Source organism: Toxorhynchites rutilus, chromosome 2, assembly GCF_029784135.1.
Source record: "Toxorhynchites rutilus septentrionalis strain SRP chromosome 2, ASM2978413v1, whole genome shotgun sequence".
Lineage (NCBI taxonomy): Eukaryota > Metazoa > Arthropoda > Insecta > Diptera > Culicidae > Toxorhynchites > Toxorhynchites rutilus.
The window spans coordinates 279496970-279519065 of NC_073745.1; the positions used below are offsets into that span (position 1 = coordinate 279496970).

The 22096-nt window shown below is 38.4% G+C and overlaps 1 protein-coding gene across 2 annotated transcripts; it reads left to right on the forward strand.

Moving 5' to 3' along the window:
• The first annotated feature begins 902 nt into the window (after positions 1-902).
• Positions 903-4278, forward strand: LOC129767372 (solute carrier organic anion transporter family member 74D-like). Of its 2 annotated transcripts, XM_055768179.1 has the most exons (8): positions 903-1270; positions 1337-1505; positions 1915-2480; positions 2544-3216; positions 3280-3421; positions 3484-3591; positions 3652-3971; positions 4024-4278. In XM_055768179.1, the coding sequence occupies exons 1-8, from the start codon at positions 1228-1230 to the stop codon at positions 4193-4195; spliced, it is 2193 nt and encodes a 730-aa protein (XP_055624154.1). In that variant the 5' UTR covers positions 903-1227; the 3' UTR covers positions 4196-4278. The 2 variants fall into 2 exon arrangements, with proteins under 2 accessions (XP_055624154.1, XP_055624155.1); XM_055768180.1 differs by lacking the exon at positions 1337-1505.
• Positions 4279-22096: the final 17818 nt, after the last annotated feature.

Here is a 22096-nt window from a genome sequence, read left to right on the forward strand (position 1 = left end):
TTGTATGCAATGAACACTATAAAAGCGGCCCTTAAATTTTATTCCATTTCAACCATATTTTTCATGGAAAGTTATAGCAAGAAAAAATGTTTCCATAAATGTTTCTTTAAAACACAAAAATGTACGAACTAATTTCTAATTATAAAACGAAATTTAACTAACTGGAAATAATGGTACAAACACCTATCATCAGCTGAGTGAGAATATGTGCAACACTCAGCTTCTCGGTAAACAGGTACAAAACGCCTAAGCATCCAACATTGACTTTGATCGAACATTTCACAGTGCGTGCGTACGAACTTGTTAAACGATGAAAACCAATTTCCTCAACGCGAGTGAGAATAATTCGAGCGCGAGTATTCACGTGCGATAGTCCAATTATTCTTCGCAAGATGGTTACAACCACTTCTAGTGAAAGGCTTTCGACTTTTCGAAATATTTTGTCGTTGCTGGAAATGTAATTCTAAATGGGCGCGCGATAACAACAAACGATAAACGTTTTACTTCAAATCACATAATTGAACCCAGCCAACCAATCCCAAGGCACGGGTCGAGTTCATGAATTTTGGAAATTCGTGATCCACAATCACTTTAACAACGTTAATAAGGTTTAAGCTTTGAAAAGTAATATTCCATTGTTCCGTCAAGACTATAGCAGATAAGCGAAATGGTTTATGGGGATATATCGCGATTTATCAAAAACTTGTTTATTTTGTCTTTGTATTTTACGAAAAAATGCAACCGGTAAAAAATACACGGACTGGATCACTTTTTATCACATAAAAATAGAAATGTTTTCTCGCAATCTCATATGTACAGGAACTTTATCAACGCTTACAGATTCCATATTCCTGATTCCTGACCAGAGAGAAGCTGCTGCTGCTCAGAGATTCTATGGCTCAGACTCAATCTAGTCGTAATCGTAATCTCATCATCCCTGCACACAGATCTTTTTACTGCATTATAATAAGTGAATATAGACGTGAGAATCATAGCTCCGCACGTAGCGGGGGTGTCAAGCAAGCACGAGAAATGTGTGCTGCTTGTTAATTCATCGCTAGTTCTTATTTTTCAACTGCGCACAAAACAGAACTATACTGTGGATACTAGTGATGACACCGCGAAGTGTGAGATTAGACCGAATGATCAATTAAACTAGAATTAAGTATTTTTCGCGAGCCAAATGTTTTCATATGTACAATTCGTGCTTGTGTAGGAGGAATCAAAATGAGCGCGGAAAACAGGTGCCGAATTGATTCTGAGGAACGAGGTAAAAGTACAAACCATGTTGTTAATGACCTAGATCAGCCACAATGCACGACGAATGTTTATATAGATGATCGCGCGGAGCAGTATCAAAGGGCAAATGATAGTGAACAAGCAAACATCAAACATGAGTTTCAGAGGATGCTGTCCGATGATTTTGAAGAGATGGTCAAGAACATGGCGTTAGTAGAAGATACAAGTTGCGGAATTTGGATTTTCAAGGGAGAGTTTTGGCAAAAGTACGTATGGTTTCCTTTTTTTCGATTTATCATTTAAAATTGTCCGACTTACATTCTAAGAAAATTCTTCTTCCAACTTGTACTTTAATGAGCTTGCCACTCGGAATACATTGAAAAAGGTTTTATTTAGTAAAGAAATTTCAATTAAATGACAATAGAAATTACGCTAGTAATGCCTACGTTTTGACGGCAAACATGATGATGTCTTGAATTATAGAGGTTAAAATCTTTTACAGTTTTCGGAAAAAACCATCTTGAACTATTGCATTCCGATTAGCTCCGATCATCGCTTTCAGTAATTCAATACTTGTTTGATTTGAGATTTTCACACTTCCAGATATTCCAGATACGATCGATTACGATTTTAATAAAGAAACACAGTAACAGACTAAATATTTTTCCACTTTAGATTTGCCAATAAAAAAGTATTCGTCTTCATGTACGGCCTCGTCGGATGCATTATTTCCGCAACCGCAGCGTACTTCAACGGCACAATTACGACGATGGAGAAACGATACAAAATCCCCAGCAGAAACTCTGCCATTATTGCGGTGGGAATGGATATAAGCTCTGTATTTCTATTGCCTATATTGAGCTACTACGCTGGCAAGGGTCACCGTCCTCGATGGGTTGCTTTTGGGATGGTCACAATAGTACTATTTTGCTCGATGAACATACTACCCCATTTGCTGTACGGTCCGGGTAAAGCGGCTCTGTCACTGACCACTGAATATGGAGCAAGGTATGACGAGCATGAAACCAAACAAGTCTTCGATGCCCAGCTAGCGAAAACACTTTGTCGAAGCAATGTTACACAGGGGGCAGATTGTGAAACCGAGGAAGGAAATTTCGCTCCACAATCGATACTATTCTTGGCTCAGCTTGTCTCTGGTGTTGGAGAATCACTCTATTTTACGCTGGGGGTATCCTACATGGATGATAACATAAAAAAATCAAAAAGTCCGGCCCTGGTTAGTGAGTATCTAAATCAATATACCATCTCCATATTCTCAACTGTGTTTTTTTTTTCTTCGCAAGGTATTTCCTATTTTCTCCGGCTGATAGGACCAGCTTTCGGATACAGTTTGGCATCATGTTGCTTGAAACTATACATCTCCCCAATGATGACACCAACAGTGACCAATGAGGATCCCCGGTGGCTGGGAGCGTGGTGGATCGGTTGGATAGTGCTTGGAGGAATCCTAGGTATTTTATCACCTTTCATGGCAATGTTCCCCAAACAATTACCGAGAGCTGCCGTCCGTCAACGAATCGCAGTTGAGCGGCAGAAACTCGATAAGAACTCGGACAAGGACAAAAAAGATGATGAACTGCCAGCATCATTAAAAGACATGAGCAAAACGTTCAAACGAATGTTGAGTAACAAAATTCTTATGCTAAACAACGTTGCATCGGTATTTTATTTCTTCGGTTATGCGCCTTACTGGATGTTCACACCAAAATACATTGAAACGCAGTATAAACAATCGGCCTCGACCGCCAATTTTGTGACCGGTACCGTAGCGTTGGTCTTCTCTGCCATAGGAGTACTATTCGCGGGAGTTATTATCACCAAATACAAACCCCGAGCACGATATATGGCGTCGTGGAATATATTTGTAGGAGCTCTCTCGGTTATGGGTATGGTTCTGTACGCTTTTCTCGGATGTTCTGCGAGCGAGAATTCAACTATTGTGAACCATCTACCTACGTAAATATGAGCATTGAGTCAACATTGTATATATATATCTATCATTCTACAATTATTCCTCAGTGCTAATCAAACCCTAACTTGTAACTCGGCGTGTCACTGTGACTATGTGGAGTATTCGCCGGTTTGTGGTGAAGATGGCAACACATACATTTCTGCATGTCACGCGGGATGTAAACATCAGCATCAAACAGCTGATCTTAAGGTTTTCATCAACCCAATAAATATGACTCCATGTCCTCTAGAGATTTTGTTCACAATTCACAGACAATTAACGAATGCGCTTGCATATCAAGTAGAAACGAATCGAACAAGTTTGGTTTTAAAGAACTGCTTCCCTCCAACGATAGCTCTGATTTCAGTTCCGATATATCAGTAAGAATTGGAACTATCTTACGCGTTGTACTCATCAACTAATCTGAAATCTTCTTCTAGACATTCCGTGGAGGCAAAGCAATCGATGGCCCCTGTCCGGTGGATTGCAAGCGGGAGTTCATTACGTTCCTGGTGGTAATGTGCTTCCTCAAATTTTCTGGCGCAACGGGTCGAGCCAGCAACTTTTTGGTGTCGATACGATGTGTCGACGAGAAGGATAAAACCGTTTCGATAGGCTTCGAAATGATGCTGCTCAGCATGATGTCTTTCATTCCAAGCCCTATCTTTTTCGGGCTAGTGTTGGATAAAACATGTCTTGTGTGGGGCAAAACATGCTCGGGTGACGGAAACTGCTGGCTGTATGATGGCGAAATGCTTAGGTATGTATGTTCCTATTCAAAATGGGCATGATAATGTTCTCCGTTTTTGTAGGTATCTTATGAACTTAATTGCCGCAGGGTTTGTATTGTTGGGAACGATCCTCGATTGTGGTGTTTGGTATTATGTGAAGGATTTGAAAATATTCGATGATGAAGAGAAAGAAAAAGAAATCAGCCTACCAGTGAATGAAGACGAAACTAGCCGACCATCGACACACCATTGAATATGTTCCCCATTTGTTTCTTATTAGTGATAGAACAGTTCAAGAGAATCTTCTTTAGAATATAATTGAATCAATTATGTCAACCCTTGTATCTACATCAATATCACCCTTAATTCTCATAAGAATTATCAAAGAGTCTGGATAGATCTATGGTATGCACTGGTATACCCAGAATGTTTTAGACACAATTAAAAATCAATTCGTCGAGGTTTTGCTATATTTTTGTATTTTTATCGCATTGAGTGCATGCGAAATCATACTATCTAGTTGTGCCATCTTGTGTACAACATGTGCAACATTCCAGACACCAACTGCGGAATAGGTTGGCATGCAATATGAAATTCTCAATGACGAATATACAGTGTAGACGTCTGATGGAGACATTATGCTTGTGAAGCATATTTTTTTCTACAGTAGTCGTTCGATAACTGGACCTGCTTTCAGGGGGTTTTCTAGTGTAGAGGCTCCGAAAAAATAAACAATATTTTACTATCCATTATATTATTATTTGTTTAACTATTTTTAAAAAATAATGCAAAAATTGAACGGAAATAAAACATTCATAATTAGAATAGTTACATGGTGATGAAGTGAGGGGGTTCAAAAAAAATTGTGCCATGGCGTACACGATTCCAGCCCTTCTAGCTACCTGAAACAAAAAAATCAACCAGATTCTGAATCAGTACAGACGTCACTATCGCATGAACCTCGGACAAGTCAAAAACATGTTTTTTGACAAAATGGCGGCCTTTTGAAGAAAAAATGCAATTCAAAACGTTTTTTATGTTTCAACATATTTTGAAAATAGTAAAATTGGAAAAATATATTTGTTTAATGGTTCATGCGTATACAGATCATATTCATACAAATTCGACGAAAATCAGTTCAGTAGAACTTGAGATATCGTGTACGCCAGTTTGAAAAAAACAGTTCCGAGAGAAACAAGTTTGAAAAAGGATTTTGACAAGACGATGAACTCTCCTGTAAAAAATATTTACTCGACGAAAATCGACGGTGTAGTTTATTGTAGCAAAAGAACCCCAATGTTTAAGATTTCTTTTTCCCATCTTCCATTTTCCGGGAAGTGACGAAAGATAGAAAAATTGTCAAACAAATATATTGGCCAAAACCTGCATTTTTGACGTAGGACCACGTCTTTCATTCCTGCACCGGGATGTAAGTTCAAAGTTTCGGAAACGAGAGAGTGATGCTGGAGTGCGAGGTTTTGAACGTTAATACCTCTTTACCGGCTGAATAGAGTGGTATAATAGTCACTTCATTTGAAAGATAAAATGCCAAAGAGTTATATGATTGTCACTCATTGGTCCAAAAAATCTTTTCAATATCTTAAAAATTGCTTTGAAAACAGGCTATTGAAATCATAACAAACTAGCTCATTGATGATGATTGCTTTTTTGGTGATTGGAATGCGTTCACGAATACGGACGCAAAATCAAGGCACCTGGAGAAACCGTCATCACCGGTTCCCGGAATAAATCGCTACAGAAAACGACTACAACAGAAACAACCACTTAGAAATAGTATAGTAGGCTAGAAATATTGTGGCGCGGTATTGTATTTCAGATCCAAAATTAACCAGGCAAACGTAACGCTCGCTAAAGCTCGATCGGACATTGCTAAAAGATCCTATCCTATGTTTCAAGTCAACCGGGCAATCAGTGGAACCCAGGTTTGCGTGCGAGACACCGCCGCTTCCGACGGCGGGTCGGCGGTGGACGCCTCGATTCCTTACCCTCGTTAAAGGGGGATTTCGTCCCCATAACATTGGCCTCAAAATAAAGTTTTAAAAACGGAAGCGAGAGAATACATTTATAATAGAAATGTGAGGCTACGAATTTATACACATGATTTTTTCCTGCGCTACGATATTTCTAACCTACTCCTTTTTTTCTAAGCGGTTGTTTCTATTGAAGTTGTTTACTGCAGCAAATTATTCCGGTCACGGCACAGCGGACATCCATACTTTCATACATTTTGTATAATATTTTCACTCATTGTTGAAATTCGACCATATGCAAAGCAGATTTTTTTTTCAATGATATACGAGCGTAGATTGATAAGTAATGCACATACACGCTTGCAGAAAAAGAACAAAAACAAATAGCAAGGTGGGATAAAACAAAATAAATCTAATTGAAAGTTGAAGGTTGAAGCTAATTGAACATGTTCCAACATAGTATTACACATTTCTCGTGTACACGTGTTAGGGTGCTCATACACTGTTTGACCGAAGCCAAATATTTGACTCTTTTTGACAGATAAAATTTGGTCAACGTGTACTGATCAAATATATTCTACACAAAACACGACAAGCAAATATTAAATTATTGGATGCCTAAAATATTTTTTCAGTCTGTTCTTCGAACCTGTCGGTACATGGTTAGGTTACCTTGGATATTTCAGTTGATTTTTTTCCATGTTCGGTGTTTGATATTGTTTACTACTGTTTAAAATTGAAGAGTGGCAAACAAAATAGTGTTTGTACAAATATCAAATCAAACCTTCTCTGTCAAAAAATATCAAATATTTGACCTCCGGGCAAACAGTGTACGGCCACCTTTACAAGTCGAATCCAGGACGCGATAACTGCTTTCATCTCATTATCCGAGCTGTAATGATTGCCGTTATGGTCTCTCTTGAGTGGAGAAAATCTCAAAGCGCAAGGTCGAGAGAATACGGGGAATTGGTGAAATTGATTCAAACTTCAAACTTTTCAGAGCCTCTTCGTTTGCACGCGAAGTGTGTTGACGAACGTTGTCGTGTTGCAATGTTATTGGCACTTGGTATTTCCGAGGAGGAATCGATTCATCTTTTGAGCGTTAATAATTCTTTTCCGGCTCAATGAAGTGGTATAATAATCACCTTATTCGAATGATAAAAAGTCTCACAGTTATATGTTTGTTACTTATTGAATGCTAGGACAAGGGTAATCCTACGTCCACCTTGCCTAAAAAATATCACAAATATAGCCCACGTAGGACTACGTCTTTCATTTCTATACTGGGGTGTAAGTTCAAAGTTTCGAAAACGGAAGCGTTACGCCGGAGACCGAGATTTTGAGCGTTAATAGCTCCTAAACAACCGAATGAAATGGTATGATAAACACTTCATTCGAAAGATAAAATATCTACGCGATCTATGCTTTTTTACTTTTTAATCCAAAAACTTGTTTCAATAGCCTTAAAATTGATTTCAAAACAGGCTATTGAAATCACACCAATCGGTATATAAGCGAGTGCCGCTCGGAAATCTACTCAGTTATGATTGCGCAACGATTGAGGTAGCATCGCTGGAATGAATGGATGTTTCCCTAACACAGACTTCAAAACCATGGAGCCAGGGGAAACTGGTATTATAAATTAGATGCAAGCAGCGGGTACTTTTGTACTCGTTTGCGTTTCTGCAAATCGCAATGTTTCCCTAACGAAGACTTCAAAACCATGGAGCGTGGGGAAATTGGCATTGCAAATGAGATGCAAGCAGCGAGGTCTTTTGTAATCGCTTGCAATTTTGCAAACGGGAATGTTTTTTTCCCAAAACAGATTCCGAAAATTGACATTGCAGATCTCGGCAGTATTTTTTTACCCCCTTGTATTTTTACACTCCGGATTCATTTTGCTATCACGGTCTACAAAATCGGGTACAAATTCAACGCTTTGGCTCGGTTATTCAAGACTGCATTTCCCTTCATGTCGCCAGCTCACTGAACTTCTACGCATACCGTTTGATGATTAGCTAAATGTTGATAACTATTCACTGCGATAACCACTACCATAATGCATGCATTGACCAATATTGGGATTTGTTTGCAATAGAATACGTAAATTGTTTCATACATTCACTAGTTTAATCAATAATTTAATCAATACATACAAAAGATAGCTCTGCACAGCGGCGATATCGTACCCAATGAGGTGAAAAAAAACAAGAAGTGGGTTATATCGGTGATATAATCGCAAGGCAGACGTAGGACTACCGTTGGCTCGGTAATAAAATTTATTTGAAATTGCAATTGCATAAAATTCAACTCTTTCGAGCTTGTTGGTGGTCCCGAAGCGAACCTATGGAATTTGAGTGGCCTTGTAAAAGCAACTGAAGATTGCGACGGGCCGAGCGGACTTAGGCTTTCTTTCTATATGAGAGATACAACCGTTCTCTTCTCTGTCCAAAAACTAACTGACCACTCCCTTTTATTTTTCAATCCCTAATATATATAAATGTTTCTTACATCTAAGGGCTTATCGCAATATGTTAAGCAGTCTTCCGAAAAACACTTACACATGTCCACGCGATGTGAAAATTCCATGTTTTTGTGTGAATTCGAACATGATTCTCGCTAGTGTTGAGTGTCTATCCCCAACACGAACAATGATACACAAACATAGACATGTGAAAACAAACACGATGTTTATAATTCAAGAACATCATGTACAAACATATCACCCGATGTCGCAGTATTCATTGCTTTCGTTTCGTTTCTTTTCATACACGGAAAGAAATTATTCATCCCAAAACATTTCTTCGTAGAATACTTTTTCACAGAAACGAACTTGAAATTTAGTTCGCATTTCAAAAATTGCACGAACTAAGAGGCTATAAGTTCATGCACCAAAATATATATTTTTATTAAGGCGCATATGGCGTCAGCCTAACAGGGCCGGGAGTTCAATATTTTGACAATGTTTGCTTACAACTATGTTAGTAATATGTAACCCATTACTCGCGGTTGGCTCGAGGTTAGTATTACAAGTGTTCTCATAATTGGGATGTTGCAGTCTTCAGTGCTCTGTACATGTGCCCGACATGGGATACTTCCTATTGGGATGCAGCTGACCGTTAATCAGCAACGACCCCCTAGTCTGCACCCCATATCTAGCGTGGTGCGTCTTTTTCGACTCGAGGAATCCAGGATAGAATGATCACTAGCCGGCGCAATCATCAGCTCGTGTAGAGTTGTCATGAGCAGTACAACCTTTGGCTCTTGTTGAATCATCAGTGGACTGCACAACCTTCGGCCCGTGCATCTGTAAAGAGTGTGTGTATGTATTGCCGCGACTAAGTAAAAGTTTATAGATCGTTCATGCACATTTTGCAAGTCTGATTAAATAATCCTTGGTTTCGTTCAAAGAAAACATTCTCTGAAAAGAAAGAAGCTTCCTATTTTTTTTTGCGTGCATGTTGGCAATTAAAGTCTGGGGAGCCGACTGCATAGTGGGCGACGTCGTACAAATGCTGACCAAAAAAATAAATACCCAAAAATTAGTTTTATATGCAACCTTCAGCGGCACACAGCAGAACCAGCAGAGAAATTTCAGCGGCTAAAACACACCATTAATTTCTCGATGTTATCACAAACTGAATGAAGGAAAAAACTAAAAGCTACACTTACACTGCACTACATATGCTATGTGTGCATGCGATTGCATCATCCTTTCTTCTCCTCTTCTCCGCTCGTTTTATAGCTCGGGTCGCGATCGTCGCGAACAAGCAGTATTGGTCATTTGTATTCAAAGATCCAGCCAAAATTGTTGCTCCCTTGGTCGAGTGGTTAGCGACACGCCTAACATGTCACTGCTGAATAATTAAATTTTGGTACTTGTTCAAATAGCTAATAATAGCGAATGTTACATGAATATAAATGCGTGCACTAAATAATGATATTAATTGTAAAAAACTCTGATATCAATCGACGTTTATTTTGTTCAGAACAGATAAAGAGGTTTATTTAATTTGCCCAATATTTTAGACGAAGCATCCATTGTCATGATAGGAAAGCATTTTCTCCATGTCAACATACCAACACACCACGCTTTGAGTGGTGGTGGTGTGGTGTCCGATTCGCTTCTTCTACTCTACGCACTGCCGGTGATTGGGGTGAAAATGCAAGAGAAACTGTACACCATGTTCGAACATCATGTGAAACATTGGGATTAAACATCGTATGTCCAAACATACCACGAATACAAACATGTCACATTTTCTAACATAGGTACGAAAAAATCATGTTTGTACTCAAACACAAAACTGTGAACAGCAGCGTGGACATGTTTATTCCGGACGCAGTGTTTTTTGTGAAACATGGAAAACTGATGTTAAGCGAGCTTGAGATAAGCACGATCCTATCGTAATACCAGAGCATAAACAAAAGCCCTATCGTAAACGAACTACGAATAACACAATCCGCAAACAAGGATCGTGCGGGAGAGATGTATTTATTTAGGCCCGGCATCGACCGACCTTATCATAAAACTGACTCACACGATCCTCAATAAGGATCGTGCGATAAAGATGTTTGTGTTTATTCAGGATTAACCCGACCTATCTATTTATGACTAACACAATCCTCAATATGGATCGTGCAAGAGAGATCTATTTATTTAGGCTCGAGCCTATTGATAATTTTGGGTATACAAAACCCGTCTGGTTTTTGGTTGCTGCAAGATGTTTGATACATGATTCATTTTTGTTTTCGTGAGAATAACACAAGATTTTTCATGTTCACTCTATGCGCAAAATAGAAACTGAGGGCGCCATTTTACGGTGCATAAAATTCATTTCGTTTTTATCGTGATGTGGCAATTTTTCATGAATGTTCCATGCGAAAGCAGAACAGAAACATATGCTATTGGATTGCATCACGGGAACCAAGTCGAATGCGTAAATGGGTGCGAATATTCCTTCGCTCGGACGCATTCACTCGCAAACAATTCTTCATGACTGTTCCATGCGAAAGCAGAATAGAAATTGATGCGAGTAAAAGTACTCACTCATGTGTCCGCTATGGTTTCCCAAACATTAATGCAAGCGAGCAAAAGAAATCACAGCTTGCATGTATTCGCTATGACGGTTTCTCCAGGTGCCTAGATTTTGCGTCCGTGTTCGGGAACATATTGCGATTACCAATCATCATCGATGAGCTACATTGTTATGATTTCATTAGCTTGCTTTCAAAGCAATTTTTCAGCTATTGAAACGATTTTTTGGACCAATAAGTGACAATCATATAACTCGTTGACATTTTTGACGTAGGACTACGTCTAACCGGAAGATATAGGGGGTGAAATGGAAATCTAGGCACTGAACAAGTAGGAAAAAATGCAAGATTTGGAACGCTTATAACTCGAGCATTTCTCAATAGATCGCAAAGGTTTTTGCATCAATTGATAGGAAATATATCTACGCATCTATCATAATGAATAACATTTCATTTTTCTTGAGATAAATAATTGAATAATTGTGAAATATCAAGCATTGTCCAAATACACTATGTGCCCATTTTTGATTGGTCCATTTTGTGCTCCTCAAATCGTACCGACCAAAACGGGCAACCAGAGCAGCAGCGAAATAGAATGAAGCACGATTGGAAAGGAAAAAGAAAAAACAGGAAGTGGGTTATATCTATGGTATAACCGCAAGGGTGACGTAGGACTATCGTTGATTTAGAGATCATTTGTTTGAAGTTGAATCTGAATTCATTCTGAATGAATGAATATTTGGAGAACTTCGAAAACGAGAGCGTTACGTTGGAGCCACAAGGTTTTATGCATCCAATATTGGATACGGAAATATCCTACTGATGGGGAAGAATAATCTTCAGAAGCTATCCTGTTAATTGCGATTGATTGAAAAATCACAAAACCAAATGTATTTGGTCACAGTGTTTCATGGATAGAAAACATTAAAATAAACTCTTTCACGTGAATGTAATTTTAAATTCCCAGAGGAACTGGCAGATTATTTTCAGTAACGATTAGATATTTCCACATTTTCCTCGATACTGGAAGCCCACCAGTGGTTAATGCTAACTCGATAACCATCTGTTAATAGCACTTGATTGAAACATATTTGGTCACAGTGTTACATGGATAGAAAACATTCAATTAAACTCTTTCACATGAATATATTTTGAAAATTCCCAGAGGAACTGGCAGATTATTTTCAGTAACGATTAGTTATTTCCACATTTTCCTCGATACTGGAAGCCCACCAGTGGTTAATGCCAACTCGATAACCACCTGTTAATAGCACATGATTGAAATATATTTGGTCACAGTGTTACATGGATAGAAAACATTCAATTAAACTCTTTCACATGAATATATTTTGAAAATTCCCAGAGGAACTGGCAGATTATTTTCCAGCAATGATTAGATCTTTCCGGAACTTTCCCGATGCTGAATGGCATCCTAACGGAAAGAGTTCTGCGCGTGTATGTGTCGATCCTTCGCCGTCCACCTCCTCCAGCACGTTAGGCAACGATGTTGTCTTGTCGATGTCCTCACGAAAAATGAATGTGTCTCACCACCAGAATATCGCTTAAGTATGCTTTTTGTGTGTGATTGAATCGAGAGAAGGTGTGGTTTACGATGGCAATTTGGAAGGCAAACTAGAGGGGAATGAACTCTCTGAGCTCGGAACTTTCGGCGACTGAGCAATAATCGATTGCGGGCGCATACAATATTGGATACGGAAATATCCTACAGATGGAGAAGAATAATCTTCTGAAGCTATCCTGTTAATTGCGATTGATTGAAAAACCACAAAACCAAATGTATTTGGTCACAGTGTTACATGGATAGAAAACATTCAATTAAACTCTTTCACATGAATATATTTTGAAAATTCCCAAAGGAACTGGCAGATTATTTTCAGTAACGATTAGATATTTCCACATTTTCCTCGATACTGGAAGCCCACCAGTGGTTAATGCCAACTCGATAACCACCTGTTAATAGCACATGATTGAAATATATTTGGTCACAGTGTTACATGGATAGAAAACATTCAATTAAACTCTTTCACATGAATATATTTTGAAAATTCCCAGAGGAACTGGCAGATTATTTTCCAGCAATGATTAGATCTTTCCGGAACTTTCCCGATGCTGAATGGCATCCTAACGGAAAGAGTTCTGCGCGTGTATGTGTCGATCCTTCGCCGTCCACCTCCTCCAGCACGTTAGGCAACGATGTTGTCTTGTCGATGTCCTCACGAAAAATGAATGTGTCCCACCACCAGAATATCGCTTAAGTATGCTTTTTGTGTGTGATTGAATCGAGAGAAGGTGTGGTTTACGATGGCAATTTGGAAGGCAAACTAGAGGGGAATGAACTCTCTGAGCTCGGAACTTTCGGCGACTGAGCAATAATCGATTGCGGGCGCATACAATATTGGATACGGAAATATCCTACTGATGGGAAAGAATAATCTTCTGAAGCTATCCTGTTAATTGCGATTGATTGAAAAACCAGAAAACCAAATGTATTTGGTCACAGTGTTACATGGATAGAAAACATTCAATTAAACTCTTTCACATGAATATATTTTGAAAATTCCCAAAGGAACTGGCAGATTATTTTCAGTAACGATTAGATATTTCCACATTTTCCTCGATACTGGAAGCCCACCAGTGGTTAATGCCAACTCGATAACCACCTGTTAATAGCACATGATTGAAACATATTTGGTCACAGTGTAACATGGATAGAAAACATTCAATTAAACTCTTTCACATGAATATATTTTGAAAATTCCCAGAGGAACTGGCAGATTATTTTCCAGCAATGATTAGATCTTTCCGGAACTTTCCCGATGCTGAATGGCATCCTAACGGAAAGAGTTCTGCGCGTGTATGTGTCGATCCTTCGCCGTCCACCTCCTCCAGCACGTTAGGCAACGATGTTGTCTTGTCGATGTCCTCACGAAAAATGAATGTGTCTCACCACCAGAATATCGCTTAAGTATGCTTTTTGTGTGTGATTGAATCGAGAGAAGGTGTGGTTTACGATGGCAATTTGGAAGGCAAACTAGAGGGGAATGAACTCTCTGAGCTCGGAACTTTCGGCGACTGAGCAATAATCGATTGCGGGCGCATACAATATTGGATACGGAAATATCCTACTGATGGGGAAGAATAATCTTCTGAAGCTATCCTGTTAATTGCGATTGATTGAAAAACCACAAAACCAAATGTATTTGGTCACAGTGTTACATGGATAGAAAACATTCAATTAAACTCTTTCACATGAATATATTTTGAAAATTCCCAAAGGAACTGGCAGATTATTTTCAGTAACGATTAGATATTTCCACATTTTCCTCGATACTGGAAGCCCACCAGTGGTTAATGCCAACTCGATAACCACCTGTTAATAGCCGCGCGTGTATGTGTGTGTAGCGATGTCTTCCCAGGGAACCGTTTGTGGCATCACTCTCCTCCTGATAGATTCCCTTCTGGCCTAGGGTGCACAAACAGGCTCTTGGTGACACCGTTCATCCGCGCTTTCATGATAAATAAAGAGCTTCACCGCAACAGCGACAACATGCTCCAATCGCTGTTCAATTAGAACTGAGTGGATTTCCGAGCGCCGCTCGCTTATATACCGATTGGTGATTTCAATAGCCTGTTTTGAAAGCAATTTTAAGACTATTGAAACAAGTTTTTGGATCAAATAGTAACAAGTATATAACGCGTAGACATTTTATCTTTCGAATGAAGTGTTTATCATACCATTTCGTTCAGTTGTTTAGGAGCTATTAACGCTCAAAATCTCGGTCTCCGGCGTAACGCTTTCGTTTTCGAAACTTTGATTTTACACCCCGGTATAGAAATGAAAGACGTAGTCCTACGTCAAAAATGAACGAAACATCGGTCGCAGTCTCACACATGCGTAATTCTCGAGCCAGCCAGTCAGCTTAAAAATCCCCGCTCCGCTGCCGTAACGATCATTCTCATCCGAACCGTACACCACATCGTTTCGCATCACCTCACATCAACAAACCAACACAAGCAGCCATGGTTGGATATGGCAAAAGAGGAAAAGTGAAGGGAAAGGCAAAATCCCGCTCGAACCTTGATCTGGAGTTCCCGCTCGTGTTGATCTGGAGTTCCCCGCAAGGGTAGCTGATCGAGCGCGTTAGTACCTGTGTACCAGTCCACCTAGCCGGCGTTATATAGTTTCGGCCGCCGGAGTGATCGAGTTAGCTGGCAAAGCTGCTCGCGACGATAAGAAAACCTGCATTCGGAACAGAACACATTCGGTTCGGCGGACATCAAGACAACAGGCAGTTGCAGCGAATGGCAAGTGGCAAACGCAATCGCAAAACGGCATCAGGTAGCAGGAGAAAAAAGTTTGTTCTTTATACAAACTGCTTTGGCGGCAAATCCAGAACAAGGCGGCATCGAGGGCGTTCGAAATGGTTTTTTTCAAAACCACGAGTACTAAGTTTTCTAAATTGGAACCATTCCATAAAACAAGGCGCTTTTCAGGGCCATTAAACCTTCCAAAAAAGAGTTTAGGAAATAAAGTTCAATGCTTTCTAAAACATTATCCAAAATAATAATAAAACACAAATTGATGTTTTCATAATTTGTTTGCCAGGATTTGATGAGTATGTGAATTTGGCAGTTGTTCTGAGCTTATTGATAGTTGGGGACTTTCCTGATTATTCAATTTTCACCAATTCTTAAATTGTTTCCAGATTTAAAGTACAGTAATCTACAATTAGTTCGACATTTAGCTAATTGGACGGACATGTAATGTGACTTATTTAGTTGGACATTTTTGTAAACATAGAGATCCAAATTATGACCCCACATTGAAAGTCGACACTGTACCACTGTCATCGCAAATGTTCAATTACAGGTTAAAATTACCTCCAATCCGGCACTGAGTGGTGGTAATGCGACGTGCCATTGAATGTAATTTACTGTAAAATATGTCACAAGCTGGATGGGAAGAAATTTTCCAACTGTGAAAGCTGTGGCGAGTGACAACAAATCGCTAAACAGGAAGGTTTAGCCGAACAAGATGGGAATATCGAGTGATAACAAAAACACAACACCAAAGTTTCTTTTCAGAACCATCAACATATTCATAAAGAGTAAACAGTAAACAAATCCATTTTTCAGGTAGATAGGTAGGTATTCACGTAGGTGAAGAAAATAAAACAATATATTTATAATATATATTTAACAAAAGCTGTCCCCTTTGTATAGTCCTACGTCACTCCGGTTATGTCCCCGACATTACCCACCCGTCTTTTTCTTTCGGATGAAGTGATTATTATACCACTCAATTCAGCCTGTAAAGAGATATTAACGTTCAAAACCTTGCAGTCCAGCGTCACTCTCTCGTTATCGAAAATTTGAACTTACACCCCGGTACAGAAATGAAAGACGTAGTCCTACGTCAAAAACACATGGTTGCTAAGCCAACGGCAGTCCTACGTCAACCTTGCGGTCATATCATAGGTATAACCCATCCATAGTTTTTTCTTTTGTAGAAGGTTCAATCCAATGTTTTTTACCCTACATAGCAATGTGTGTTCTTTTATCATAGTAATACTGTAGAATACTTTACATAGGGCCTGATCACGAGCGTCACTTCACGGTGAAAACGAAATGAAGTGCATATAACCTTGCATACAAATCATTCAGCTTTCACCGTGAAGTAACGTTCATGATCAGGCCCATATTCTTGTATTTTATTCTAACAAAGGTTATGTTATGTTGTTTACTTTCCGCACACACTTGCATTAAACCAAATGTTTTGCCCAATAAAGTAAGACAAAATTAAATTAAATTGAAGGTAAGTGGCAATTATGCTATCATTTGGTGCAAAACATAACCATATGGTTCATTTCCAAAGCCATGAAAAATTATCTAAGTTATTGTTCGATTTTTCGTACACTTGGCTCGATATGAGTTAAAGACAAGAAAATACAGACGCAACTCAAACACAATAAATACTTGGCAGAAACACTTAACTCTGCTATACTTGCGCATACGGTCTGACAGATCGAGAATCAATGAGACTACTGAATTAAATGTTTGTGAATTAATTATTAAAGCTGAATGAAGTTAAGGAAAAAATATTTTATGAAGTTTATTCATTCAATTATATCTTTTTCTTTGAATAAATACCAATAACGCCTAAAAATGCAAAACAACAATATTACAGAGACACGCACAGTCTGTGAGTATACGAGTTATGATTTTGCGCGCGAGTACAGGAGGGTTAATGGATCCTGAACATCAATTGGCCATGACAAGCCAACCAAAGAGTTAAACCGAGCAGTTTCTTATACGCAAAAATGATATTTGCTAAACAGAAATCTGTTAATAGGGTTTTTCTGGTGTAGATGCACGAATTGTGGACATTTTTGTGAACTTGTGAGCTGAATATTTGTTTATCTATCTTTTAACAACACAACAAGAACTAAACGGTTATCCTATACAAAAAAACGAACAGATTTTGAATCAGTAAGGAAGCCACTATCGTATGAACTTCGGACAAGTGAAACAGAATATTTTTCACAAAATGGCGGTCGTTTGAAAAAGAAATTGCTTTTTAGCACGTTTTTCATAACTACTTTTTTTAACACTCCTATACTCGTGCATTGGTCTGTCAGACCGAGAAATCAATAATTCATTCATTTCTCAGAAAATATCAACACTATGACTTTGCGATTCTCTCTAGCTTCGTTATTTGTCTTTCGTCATCGTTGACGGTATCGCATGTGTTGGTACAAATGGGACGTGTGTCACTTTTTTAACACTTTCGGTCTGACACACCGACGCGAGTATAGGAGTAACTTTTCTGGACAAGTGCCTTTTTCATATTCTAGAATATTGTTGAATGAAATGTTTAAATTAATTTTAGTGGCGTGGAATATTTATTAAATATAATGCATAAGATCATTACCGGACGATTCTAATTTGATTTCAGTCCCTTTTGTAACTGGATTGAACGGATCCATATATTAACTATTCGTCGCTAGATTCACGTTCAAAAGCAAAATATAAATGTTTGATATTATAGTATAGTTATTCGCCAAATATAATGGTCATACATATACACACTTGTGAAGGAATTTCACTTGCGGAAGAATTGTAAACAGTAAACTATAAACTAATCGGTAGCTTATGGTAATTTTCAACAGTTACAGTTTCGTGGATATTTTTTTACAATGGACAATATCGACAAGAAAACAAGAAAAAGAGAAGGAAGTTCCTAGAAATCCTTTTATATAATCTTTTTATGCCCCACCTAAAAAAGGCATTAATTCTTAGTTTACCAAGAAAACAGAGACAAAGAATATTAGAAATATGCAAATTTTATATTCCAGAAACTTTATCATCTAGCAATTTCTGGTAATCTGGTAATTAGATGGCCGTTATACATTCTTCTCTTCGATAAAAGACCCGAAAACACGCAACAACTGTATGAAATGTAAAAAAAAACTATGGATGGGTTATACCTATGCTATAACTGCAAGGTTGCGATATCGTCGAGATATTTTTTTGCGTGTATTGATTAAATTATTGGTTAAACTAGTGAATGAATGAAACTATTTACGAATTAAATTGCAAACAAATCCCAATTCAAGTCAATTTATGAATTATGCAGCAAATAGTTATCAACATTTTACCTAATCCTCAAATGTTATGCGTAGAAGTTCAGTGAGTTGGCGACATGAAGAGATATCTTCCAATGCAGTCTTCAATAATCGAGCCAAAGCGTTGCATTTATATCCGCTTTTGTAGACCGTGATAGCAAAACGAATTCCGGGGTGTAAAAATGTTTGGGGGTATAAAAGTATTGTCAACTTGAATGTATCTGTAATGCCGATTTTCCCAACTTCTTGGTTTCGGAATCTTTATTGTGAGAACACATTTCGGTTTGCAAAAATGCAAGCGAGTACAAAAGTATCCGTAGTTTGCATCTATTTTGCAATGCCAATTTCCCCAGGCTCTATGTTTTTGAAATCTGTGTTAGGGAAACATTCCAATTTGCAAAAATGCAAACGAGTACAAAAGTTCCCGTTGTCTGCATCTAATTTGCTATGCCGATTTCCTCAGGCTCCATGGTTTTGAAATCTGTGTTAGAACCCTCGCTGACTGCAGACTTTTGTCGGCCGATAAATTGGTTGGACGACTTAATCAGTATGGACCGATATGAATATGCGCACACAACACCGATTCAGTACCGGCCGATACGAAAGTTTGATAGGCTTCCCGATTGCATCCAAACTATTCGGTGGATCAACTATCGGTCGTCTGTTCAATCAGTACTGGCCAGCATCGATCTACGATCTACGATCTACGATCTACGATATACGTACTATGCGAATCACTGAGAATGGAATGTACCCAATGCTCTCTGAATCTCTTTTTGATTTTCCTTCAACGTTCTCTTCTTCTTTGTCAAACACGAATTAAATACAGGCTTTCGAGAATATTCGGCCGACAGTTGGCTAGTGTACGCACTCTTTACCAACCCGACTGTTTGGTTGGCTCGGTGTGCGCACTAACAACCCAACCCGACCAAACTATCGGCTGAAAAAAGTCTGCAGTGTGCGGGGACTCTTAGGGAAACATTCCGACTTGCAGAAACGCAAGTGAATACAAAAGTACCCGCAGCTCGCATCTAGTTTGCAATGTCGATTTCCCCAGGCTTCATGATTTTGAAGTCTATGTTAGAGAAACATTCCAATTTGCAAAAACGCAAATGGGTACAAAAGTAGCCGCTACTTGCATCTAATTTGCCATGCCAATTTCCTCTGGCTCCATGGTTTCGAAGTCTGTGTTAGGGAAACATCCATTCATTCCAGCGATCGTACCTCAACCGTTGCGCCATCATAACTGAGTGAATTTCCGAGCGGCACTCGCTTATATACCGATTAGTGTGATTTCACAAGTCTGTTTTGAAAGCAATTTTAAGGCTATTGTAACAAGTTTTTGGATCAAAAAGGAACAAGCAAATAACGCGTAGACATTTCATCTTTCGAATGAAGTGTTTATCACACCATTTCGTTCAGTTCTTTAGGAGCTATTAACGCTCAAAATCTCGTTCTCCGGCGTAACGCTTTCGTTTTTGAAACCTTGAACTTACACCCCAGAATAGAAAAGAAAGACGTAGTCCTACGTCAAAATATGTTTGTTTCGAGCATGCAGTTATGCTATGCTCTGATTCTTATTCCAATGAAACCACAATCGATTAATACGTTTTTATGTTATTTTATAGCTTTTTATACTTCCATGAATTATATTCAGTTGCTTATTTTTGATTAATAACAGTGAAAAATACGAATTTCGTTATTTGTGTTGGAGTATCAAAAATTACTCTATTTTGATGAGGCTGAATTAGATGACTATTAAAACATAATAAAGAAGAAGAAAACATATGTTTAGGAGATTTTTCATTCAATCATACCCTCTTCTTCAAATAAATGCTAATAAAGCCTGAAAAATGCACAATGGCACCATTACAGTATGTATGGAATCATTGACATACACAATCACCGACGACTTTGTCGTCGGCAGAATGAGTCCAAGAGAATAGTTGACGGGATGGTGACGGTAACGCTGTATGTGTAGCGCACTTTAGGGTGAACATGTGGAACGCAAACTTGGAACAGTGCGTCCAGCGGCAACAAGTGAAAAAATGGTTATTAGATTTAACTTTTCGTTATATTTTATGCTGAATAGTGCCGCGGGCCTGTATATGTTAAGACGCGTCCATATTACACCAATAGGCATCGGTAATCGGCCTTATGCGCCCGTTGAAGCCGAATAATATGCGATTCACATAGAACGTTACGGAGAAGAACGTATACGTTCCGTCAACGTCTCCACAAATTCACACATGAAGTCAATGCTTCCACCAGCACCGTCACGTCAAATGTCAAACGAGTGATTTATTTAATGTTATTGATGGTGTCGCCACCTACAACAATTTTAAATTGCAATGTCCTCTTTCGAATCAGCATGCCTAGAATCAATTCTAAATTTGGAAAAATTCAATGAAAATCATTGAATTCAATTATTTAAATGATTAAAACCCGTAGTCCGACCCTTATTGAACAATAATAATATAGACTGTTTCTCTCAGCTCAGAAATTTGGGACTAAGAGATATGTTGACCAAAAAAGAAGGGTGGGTAATGTCAGGGACATAACCGGAGTGACGTAGGACTATATAAAGGGGACAGCTTTTGCTAAATATATTGTTTTATTTTCTTCTCCTCGGTGAATACCTACCTATCTAACTGAAAAATGGATTAGTTTATTGTTCACTCATAAAACATGTTGGGGGTTCTGAAAAGAACTTTTGGTGTTGTGTTTTTGCGTTTTTTTACAAACTTTCTCAATTTTTTCTCACTATCTTATAGTTGCTTCTTGATATTTTTACTTATTGAATGTTCAACTCCGGGCATCCTTTGGCGTATGAACATATCGTAAAATCAAAATGATGGCTATGATAAGGAATGCATAGTGGTCCTCAGCTCATTCACTATTATAAATTTCACATTACCGTACCTTAAACTGTGGTTTCGGAGACGAATGAATTGTAAGATTTGTAGTCTCCACAAACAATGTAAATAAAAATGAAAAAGAACTGAGGATTTGGAGACGAACTTTAAGATCTGTCGAGAAACAGATGAGCTATAAGCGTTCTGAAAAACCAACAGTAAATATAGGGACGGATGACCTTCGGAATAAAGTCCTTTAAAATAAGAACAGAGCAGCAGGAAATACATAGCTCATCATGTTGCTCCTTAGTTATGTTTCTATACAATGCAGATGTAACGTCAGTCAATTTTCAACATCAGTTATCAACCAAAGAAAGCAGTTCTTGCTACCGAGAAATTTCGTTAATGCCATCCTGCATACATTGTGTTGTAATTTGAAGCCACTTTTAATTCGGGAACCATGCATGGGTTTGTGAAAACTGAATGATCAATTTAAAAGACCCCAACCTCCAATAAGTTCAAAAACAAGCATAAACAAAATAAATCAGTTCATATTATATGTCATATTATGTCACTTTAGAATGCATTGGTATTGTGAATAACTTTTAATAACTCTTCTTTAATA

Excerpts from the sequence above, each read along its gene's own strand:
- LOC129767372 (XM_055768179.1), top strand. The coding sequence starts at position 1,228 with ATGAGCGCGGAAAACAGGTGCCGAATTGATTCTGAGGAACGAG. Across the intron at positions 2,481-2,543 it reads AAAAAGTCCGGCCCTGGTTA|GTATTTCCTATTTTCTCCGG; the intron begins GTGAGTATCTAA and ends TTTCTTCGCAAG. Across the intron at positions 3,972-4,023 it reads TATGATGGCGAAATGCTTAG|GTATCTTATGAACTTAATTG; the intron begins GTATGTATGTTC and ends CCGTTTTTGTAG.